The following is a 9,080-nucleotide window of genomic DNA, read 5'->3' on the forward strand; positions in this document are numbered from 1 at the left end:
CCGGGAATCAAACCCAGGCCCAGCGCTACCCACTGCGCCACTGTGCAGCCTCTGGTCTTTACAAATAATTACAATTTTAACTTGCATCATGAACAATCAAAGCAAACAGGCAATTCTGTCTTTTTAATCTGTAGAACATTTTCATTTTAGTATTTATCAATTTTCTTGTTAATGAAAAGAAAGCCATCAAGTAAAATTTATTACAAAACAACACCATTAAAGATCATAACCTGTGGACAACTCTTATTTTTCGTGTAATGTATATTGTTTACTGTGGAGAGCCATTTCTGCCAAAATGAAAGAAACAAATGGACAAAATAAATAAAAATGGGAAAATGAAAAATTGCTGAATGAATCTGGGAATAAATGTACAGAGGAATAAGTATGAATGAGAAGATGCCAATTTTACTCATTGATTTATTTTACCCATTTTTAATTTAATTTTGGCTGAAATGGCTCTCCATAGTTTAAAACAAGTAGAATTGTTTCCATATTTAGAAGCAGCGATGACATGAACATTCCTGCCGCCTTCTGTAAAGGTTAGAATGAGACAGTATGCTGTGTTTCCATTAACCGTAGAATTGTGCAGATTGAAATTACGAAAATAAATTTGCTTCATAGAAACACGCCAATTCAGAAAAAAAATAAACGTGTTTTTTCCAAAGAAGGCGTGCGTGTTAGAATGAGGTCGTTTTTCATCTGCATCAAAATAGATGCATCACAAAAAACTGCATAGGAAGCATTTTTCCCCCATCGCACGAGTCACAGGATCAGCAGCCGGATGTTACTACGAAGATGACAAAAGGTATAGTATTGGCCTTTTTCTGGACAGCGTGCAGCTGGCTCCATCAGAGCTCTCCCAAGTTTCTCACACCTAATAAAAAATTATGTGTTGAATCCTGTAAAATCGCAGACGACAGTCATTTCCCCCAATATGCCGCGAGTCCAATAAATAGCTAGACTCTCCAATACCTGAAAAAGACGTCGATGTCTCCTCTGATTGGCTGATGAGTGCCATGACTGAATTATGAGTATGTTGTGTTCCTGTTTACATTTGTCTCTGCAAATGTTTGTAATGACTTAATTGCATGAGAAAGCTTATTCATGTGATTCTAGTTTAGTTTCTTATTTACTGGAAACACCACAAATGTGAAATTGTGTGTGTTATTTGCCATTAGCAAGATATTGACAAAGATTCATCCATATTTGTAATGCAAATGCAGCGACTGATGCACAAGTTTGTAGTGAGTTTGTTGCAGTGCCACAGTGACCTGGTTTGGATAACAGACGGTTCTGTTTTTACAAATCTGCCATCTTATTTTGCCTTCTTGCTTTAAACATAGTCAAACAAACATAAAAGATTTAACTTTATTGGTATGCTAGAACATAATGAAAACATCCAGCCTGGTGGTGAGCAACGCATTCAATCTCAAGTTGTTTCAAATGGGTTCATGTTTCCATTTGCTCTCAGTCCATCAGCTCAGCCCAAGACAGTCAGATCTTCAATGGCGCCTCAGCATCCTAACTGGTTACAGGAAAGAGAGTTAAAAAATTAACTGCTTCAGGTGTTTTATACAAATAAATACACAAAAATAACACCATTTTATCAGGGGTACTTGGAAATACCTGAGCATGTGAGCAACAAAAACATCTTTAAGTAACACACTAATACTCACAGGTTGCATCCAGCTGCAACCTGAAAAAGAGCGGAAAAAAAATTCAATAAAAAAACACTTGAATTTCTATGCTTTGTTGTTTCAATGTCTGCTTCAACTGTGGTTAAGTTTAGCCCTGCAGGGTCCTGCATGTCTGAGATGTTTTCCTGCTGTAACGTTGCTCAGTCTGTCATCAAGGTCTGCAGAGACCTTTCAGTGAACCAGTCCTTCAATTCTGACGTGTTGAACATGTAAACATTCACTGGATTGCAAAAGTATTCATAGCCCTAGAACTTCTCTAGATTTTCTCACATTATAACCACAAACAATGACACTTACATCTGGAAACACTGAGTTTCCCCTCAATGCATCGAACCACAGCGTGATTTTCAGTCTTCCATTTATCAACACATTTCGATTTGACTGTTTCTCCATTCATGATAAATACATCGCCAGTATTTATTAGGTCAGGATACTCTGTAGTGTTCAGATGACAGAAGTTCTCTGCAAAAAAGAAGAAAACATTTTTCTTTATGTCTATTTTTTTAATAAAACAGTTTCAGTGTTATTTTCCTTTTACCTTTACATTTGGGGACTTTGGACCAAATGCCACCTCTGTAACACACCACTGTCTCAAGACCCACCATTTTGTAAAACCTCTGACACTCGTATTTCAAATTCTGTTGAGTCTGTTCCACAACAACTCCGTTTTGAACATGAGGGATGTCTCCACAATTATCGACTGAAAAGGAAGAATAGAGTTTCATAAAACTGTTAAAGTCGACTTCCTTAGATCAACACTTCATCTCTCTGTCTGACTCAGCTTTGCATGTTGCACGCTCATAATGCCTGAATTACTTAGATGATTGTTTTGATTACATTCTAGATAAATACATTCAATATAAATGAAGAAAACAATGTGCTTATTTACTGGATACGAAAGTAGTCTGAGTGTCTGGGGATCCTGGGCCGGCAGCTCGAGCTGAAACAAACAGAGCATTGGATTACTTTGGGGGGTTGCAAAATGAATCTAGTAGCAATAATATTATTACTCAAGTAAAAGAAAAAGGTACAGTTTAGTAAAACTACTCTTAAAAGTACTCCAATGCCCGCCCACGCCGATAATGAATAGTTTTGGCAACATGGAGCGTCTCAACACAATGACCACTTACTGCAACGTGGAGTTCTGACCCATTTTCCAGCCTCGCAGTTGGCAGTTGTTTTGAACTCGCTGTCTTCTGTGAGAAATCCATCTCTGCACTGATACTCCACCGTGGAAAACTCATCAAACATCTCCTGGTGCGTCCGAGTCACGACCGCATTGGTGACAGCTGGAGGTTGGCCGCATGCACTGCGGTGCTCTGGGCGTAAACCGAGACGATCAGTCGAGACGGAAAAAAGCGGGTTTATATATATATATATATATATATATATATATATATATATATATATATATATATATATATATATATATATATATTAGTCAACAGGTCCAGGACTTACTCTGACACAGCGGCATCGCGGACCACGTCCCATTGAGACATTCCATGATGTTCTCCTGGCCGTTTAGCGAATATCCCGCCTTGCAGCTCACCTCCAACGAGCCGTTTGGGTTTGGGTTCAATTGTCCGTTTGGAATAACCGGAGGAAGGCAGGCCGTCTCCACTGGGAAACAGAACAAATACACTCATACACGCTTCTTCTTTTGTTTTTGTTTTTAAACACAACTAAGAAGAAGAGTCATTCATGATTTTGGGGGAAAAAAAAACCTAAATCCTCACCAACACACTTCGGTTTGTCGGACCAGTCGCCATCTTGACACACGATTGTCGCCCACCATCCCTCCACTGTGGTTTTGTATCCCGCGTCGCAGCTGTACGTCACCTGTGAGTCGTGGGGATAAGACTCGCGCACCGGGAGGAAATAACCGTGAGTCAGGGTGGGAGCGCCGCACAGGTCCCGGCCACTCGCAGCTGAAACAGACAGAAACGTCGTCGGAGGTGACGTCAGCAGCAGTAGCAGCTTCTTCTTCTCCGATACGCGGACGTCTCTTACCAGCCAGCGCAGCAGGAACCCAGAGCAGGAGAGCAAACCTCAGGCCCGTCAGCCACATTGTTGTCAGGAGTCAAAATCACAGCCTCACGCTGCGGAGTCAGGAGCCTCGTTAAGTTCAGATGCCTGTTAATAATTAAGGCATTCCCCGCAGAGAGATAAGAAGTGACGAAAAAAGTCAACATTGGATCGAGCTGCTGCTGCTCGATCTGCTGTCGGTCCAAATTGTGCAAGTTGGGACATTTTGGTGGTGATGACGTAAGAGGAAGGGAACATACACTCAAATTATGCTCAGGTTTTGCCAGTTCGCCACATGATTTCTATGATGACAATAAAGATGGTTATTATTATTATTATTATTATTATTATTACAGTGATTCTTGAGAAGAGGACACAAAACAGGTCATATGGATAAAGCACAAAATTTGAATAAAATATACACAAAATATAGTTTTTTCCAAATGTCTGACTAAACTAACCTGGGCTATGTGAGCACAACAATGTGTGTTTTCATGGTGTTTGCTGAATATTGTGTAGTAGGTGGATGGTGTCTGTCCTGGAGCAGAACTCAATACATTCTTACAGTTTAAAACAAATAAAGGAATGCTAAGCTAATATATTATGACAATTAAGTATAAGTATTCAAATAAATAATTATAAAAGTATCAATAGATGTAATTAAAAATCATTTTGATATAATTTACAACTCAATTGAAATCAATTAAAGTTTGTCAACACTGTCAAATATAAAAAGTATGTAAAAAAAAAACAAAACAAAAAATCAGGCATCATTGGGGGAACTTCTGAGGACCCCAGGGTTAAGAAGGCTAAGCAGCTCAGGTTAGCTTATGTTATTTTTTAGTTTTTTCTTCTGTTTTATTCCTAAGTTCCTCGTCACAGCCATGATGCGTCAACGCCAGAACTGACCAGAAATAAATGCTTCATTTTAGTAAACGGTAAAGATTTCACGGACCTGGTGAGCTACAATATGGCCGCCTTCAGATTAAGGTCACATAAATTGAGGTCGTTTGGCATTTCGTCAACTCCGCCAAGGCTTTTACCAGGAAGTCTGACTGTTTCAGTGATAGTGTTGACAAATCTCTTTTATATAATTCATTGGAATATATTTTACATAAATGTCATTACTTCACATGTATCCAGTATATGTTTTGAACTCACTAGTTTTTTACCACTTTTAGTCCATCAACTCCATCAGATAGACTTTATGTTGTTTTTTTGATTTAAATATTTTGTTTCTTGAGAAGCATTTGTCTCTAAAACTGAGTAAAACTGTCACTAACAGGGTCATTAAAAAATAAAGTTATGTTTATTTATGTCAGATGGAGCAACCGGGAGCCTGAACTTCAGCACCTTTACGTTTCCAAAATATTATTTGTCATATTTGTATACATAAGCTTGAGGAATAATCATTTTTATAGATTTATTTTTTTTAATTTAAACCTATTTTGTCCCACTTCTCAAGAATCACTGATTATTATTACAAGTTTTCTACCCTGTCTGTTGGAGACAATAAAAACCCCATGAAGTAGTAACATTTGGAAAACAATGTGTTAAAATAAATAATAATAATAATAAAAAAAATATGTTTACTATCCAGGTTTGACAGTCATTTCCCAGCTCGGTGTGATAAGATACCAGCTTTATGAAACACCAGAGCATAATGTCAATAAACTGCCTCAGAGGAGATTCATCTTTGAGTATGGACTCCTTTGCATGATTTCAATTTTTAATGATAATGGTTTATCCATGAAAACAACCTATGAAACGTAAAATGTACAAGCGGCTGTTTTCACCGATTCTTTTTACTCACAGCCACTTCACATGAAATTGACAGTTTTAAATCGTTTTATAGTTTTTCAGATATTTCCTGTCACAAGTTTATGGTTCATCACTTCTACATATACAAATATCCTTTGCATTTTATGGAGACACTGTTTCTGCTACAAGAGCAGATTAATTAAGCTAAACATTTTCTGACCACTTGGGGGCGCCAACAGGCTGAACAGGAAGCTGACCTTTTAGAAATCTCCACAGTACTATTAGTGATTAGCATCCATCCATCCATCCATCCATCCATCCATCCATCCATCCATCCATCCATCCATCCATCCATCCATCCATCCATCCATCCATCCATCCATCCATCCATCCATCCATCCATAAATTTTATAAAAACTAAACAGTCCACAGTATTATCACTATACTGTTTTTACACATAAAATACATATTTCTCAAATAAAGGGAATTGTTACAACTAATCATGGATCCCCATGATTCCACTAAAACACGATGAAAAGAGAACACAAAAGAGATGTTTTTAGACTTTATTGCCGAACATAGTGCTGGATGTTTGAGCTGCTGTTTTTACTCAAGAGGGCGAATCTTCATGCTGATGGCCTTGAGAGAATACATGCTGCCCTTCCAGCTGTTCCAGATTACTCCAACCTCATATCTGGTCCCCTCACTGCCCCAGGTGTAGACTCCGTTTGGGTTTCCGTACTGGCATGCCGGGCCGAACCAGAAAGCTCCCAGAAAATGTTCTGGACAGTTTTCTGTCCCAATGTGTTGATAATGGTCAAAAGTAGCAAATTTATGAAGATGGAGATATGTCATAGTGTCTCCTGCAAGAAGATATGGAATTTAGAGATGAAAACATTGTTTATCTGGGGGTTTCATAACCTTCACCTGTCTGAATACACAGAAAAGGAGACTGCTTACCTGGAACACCAAGACAAGAAAGCAACAACAAATCAGTCAAGCTTTATTAGCAGTATGCAGTCCCTATCGTCATTGCATAAAAACATCAAATCTAACAGGATAATAGAAAACATGCAAATGAAAATAAAATCATTAAAGAAGCCTTTTAATAGCTACACATATAACTGTATATAAAGCTGATGGAGCGGATGCTGAAGCACACAGTGTGAAGAGCTTGCCAACTATAAACTTCACATGTCCTTCACATGAAGTTTGGAACCAGTTATGTAGGTTTTCCTGAGCTTTCTTTGTTGCCGTGTTGCTTCTCCTCACTGTTACATTTTTGTGACTTGCTGACTCACACCTGGTTCTGAAACCCACCTGCTCCTCCACCGATGTAACTGGGCAAATACAGAGGATATCCGTCCAACTCGTGACCCACATTGAACGGGCTGTAATGAGCGTACGCCGTGTTTCCTTCAAAGTCCTCCATGTCCACCATCAGCTCGAAGTTTTTCTGACGGCCTAAGTTGTAGAGTATATCCAGACCTGGAAGAAGAGTTATAGAGTTCTGTTTTTGTGCTTTTTAACACGGTTCAGTGTTGTTACTGTCTATGAGCTCATGTGAGAACAGGTTGTCTCACATTCAATTTTAATTTAAAATATAACTAATTCTTTTTTTATATAGTTTATTGGTTCTAGTGGCCTTTATCTGACAGTAAATTGACAGTAAAGTGGGCAATGAGAGCTGGGGAAGACATGCGACTAAAGCCCTCAGGCTGGGACTTGAACCCAGTTAGGGTCTGCAGTCAGCGTCTCCAGTTTGGTTCTCACCAAGCCAGTACTCTCCAGCAGGATTCCCAAAGCCTGTCTTGTAGTCACTCCATTTCCTGTAGAAGTTTACAGAGCCGTCCATCCTTCTCTGGAACACCTGGTGGGAAGAAAAGGTGATAAACCAACAGATTTCTGAAGCAGTCTTCAAGGTCCAGGAGTTTGCGTTCACCACATGTCATGCACTGGCTGCTCAGCTCTTTCTGCTTAACGACATTGTCTGGCAGTTTGTGCAGGAACCCCAAAATGATGCAGCCGATTGCTTCTGTGGCAGCTCACGGGGCGCCTACACGTAATATGTTAATTTATAAATAAAAAAAATTTTGTTTTGACTTGTCACATTAATGCTTGAGATATCTTGAATTGGAATTACAGATGTGTGACTCTTCAAGCGATAAACTCAGCAACATCGATTGAGAAGTCTTGAAAAGAATTTTGAACCTTCACAATGCAACACATTGATTATGCAGTGAACTCAAGTTTTAATTTTAAACTACATTCCCCTCTATTTGGACTAGAATAAGTAGATTATAAATTAATAACTTACATGGTGCATTTTTGTTTGGTTTTCTCTGAACTGTGTTGAAGGTAGGGGTGTACTGTTTGTCTTTTATTGTGATGAATTTCTTATCTGACATTGAATTATTGTTGTCAGAATCAGTTCCAATCATTGTGTTTAAAATGCCCCAAAACTGCCCTTATTGTTGGGATTATTATTTTTACTATTTTGCTCCATTGTTGGTTCAATGAAGGTGCATCACTTCATATCAATACTTTTGAAAATCTGATCATATGCAGTTATTGTGTGGATTTGAGTGATATAAATCTTCTTTACGTGACTGACGTCCCAAAGAAACACATTACAAATATTACAAATGTTTTTCGAGTGGAGCCGTTATTGCTGCGTTATGCAGTCACAGTTATACAGTTACCTAAAAAACTGTATAACTATGAAGTGATAAATAGTTCACATTGTGACTTTTATCGTTTTCAAAAGAGTACCAAAAAAATCTGGATATAACTTTGCGTCTTTGCCGCGTGAACATGAATCTTATGGCCCAAATTCACTCTCATTATTAATGAAAATAACAAAAGGTCACATGAAGAACATGGTGAACATTTATACGATCGATAAGCCAGAGCGTGATCTGAGTCCAGATACTCACGGTCCATTTTCCTCCATGTGAGTCCATGTCACAGTAAACCTGCAGACACACAAACTGAAATCTCAGCCTGACTGGTTCATGCTGGTCTGGCGTCTGTCTGTCATTTGGACTGTTTGATGGACGGGAAGCTGATCAACATGAACAGCTTTTGGGAATCATAAGAAACCTTAATATGGTGAGTTTATAATTCCAACAGGTGTGAAAGTACCTGGACACCAGATGTGGATCCGATGGGATAGATGGTGTAAACTCCACTGGGACTGCTGGGATTCTGACGAGAAATGTCGCTGCAGTCCAAAATCTGACTGCTGGCCAACAGAGGAACCAGCAGGAGGAGAAGAGCCGACAGCAGCTGCAGCAGAGGAAAACGTTACGTCGCATCATGAAGCTCCAAAGTAAAGCGGAGAACGTTTCCTCGGAGAACCTGGTGTCTCCAGAGAATGTCTCAGCTACCAAGGAACATGCAGAGTTGAATGTGCTGAGCTCACCTTCATAGCCAGAGTGGTGCTGCTGCTGGGATGTAAACTGTGATGAAGTTTTTCTGAGTTCTGCTGCAGGAATCTAACGACAGTCTGGGGGTTCTCACCTGCTTTTATCACCGACAGATTAAAATGACCGAGCAGCTGCTGCTGCTGCTGCACACCGATAACGCTTCAGA

General features: G+C 39.2%; 2 protein-coding genes across 2 annotated transcripts; both read right to left on the bottom strand.

Moving 5' to 3' along the window:
• Positions 1–1,354: 1,354 nt before the first annotated feature.
• On the bottom strand, positions 1,355–3,831 carry LOC129361843 (complement factor H-related protein 1-like). Its single transcript, XM_055032994.1, has 9 exons — positions 3,711–3,831; positions 3,437–3,628; positions 3,159–3,320; positions 2,828–3,016; positions 2,587–2,637; positions 2,236–2,397; positions 1,995–2,159; positions 1,677–1,696; positions 1,355–1,525 (listed from the first exon to the last, which is right to left on the bottom strand). Exons 1-9 carry the CDS (start codon positions 3,766–3,768, stop codon positions 1,514–1,516), a joined length of 1,011 nt encoding a protein of 336 aa, XP_054888969.1. The 5' UTR covers positions 3,769–3,831; the 3' UTR covers positions 1,355–1,513.
• A 2,216-nt stretch (positions 3,832–6,047) lies between these two features.
• On the bottom strand, positions 6,048–9,080 carry LOC129361847 (microfibril-associated glycoprotein 4-like). The gene is made up of 6 exons (XM_055032996.1): positions 8,911–9,080; positions 8,631–8,774; positions 8,423–8,461; positions 7,260–7,356; positions 6,807–6,974; positions 6,048–6,349 (listed from the first exon to the last, which is right to left on the bottom strand). The coding sequence occupies exons 1-6, from the start codon at positions 8,914–8,916 to the stop codon at positions 6,093–6,095; spliced, it is 711 nt and encodes a 236-aa protein (XP_054888971.1). The 5' UTR covers positions 8,917–9,080; the 3' UTR covers positions 6,048–6,092.

The sequence above is a fragment of the Poeciliopsis prolifica genome, unplaced genomic scaffold (assembly GCF_027474105.1).
Source record: "Poeciliopsis prolifica strain line A6 unplaced genomic scaffold, Auburn_PproV2 SCAFFOLD008, whole genome shotgun sequence".
Lineage (NCBI taxonomy): Eukaryota > Metazoa > Chordata > Actinopteri > Cyprinodontiformes > Poeciliidae > Poeciliopsis > Poeciliopsis prolifica.

Excerpts from the sequence above, each read along its gene's own strand:
- LOC129361847 (XM_055032996.1), bottom strand. Across the intron at positions 6,975-7,259 it reads TGCTGGAGAGTACTGGCTTG|GTCTGGATATACTCTACAAC; the intron begins GTGAGAACCAAA and ends CTCTTCTTCCAG. Across the intron at positions 6,350-6,806 it reads TTACATCGGTGGAGGAGCAG|GAGACACTATGACATATCTC; the intron begins GTGGGTTTCAGA and ends ATCTTCTTGCAG.
- LOC129361843 (XM_055032994.1), bottom strand. The coding sequence starts at position 3,768 with ATGTGGCTGACGGGCCTGAGGTTTGCTCTCCTGCTCTGGGTTCCTGCT. Across the intron at positions 3,321-3,436 it reads CGACAAACCGAAGTGTGTTG|TGGAGACGGCCTGCCTTCCT; the intron begins GTGAGGATTTAG and ends TCTGTTTCCCAG. Across the intron at positions 3,017-3,158 it reads CGCGATGCCGCTGTGTCAGA|AGCACCGCAGTGCATGCGGC; the intron begins GTAAGTCCTGGA and ends GTTTACGCCCAG.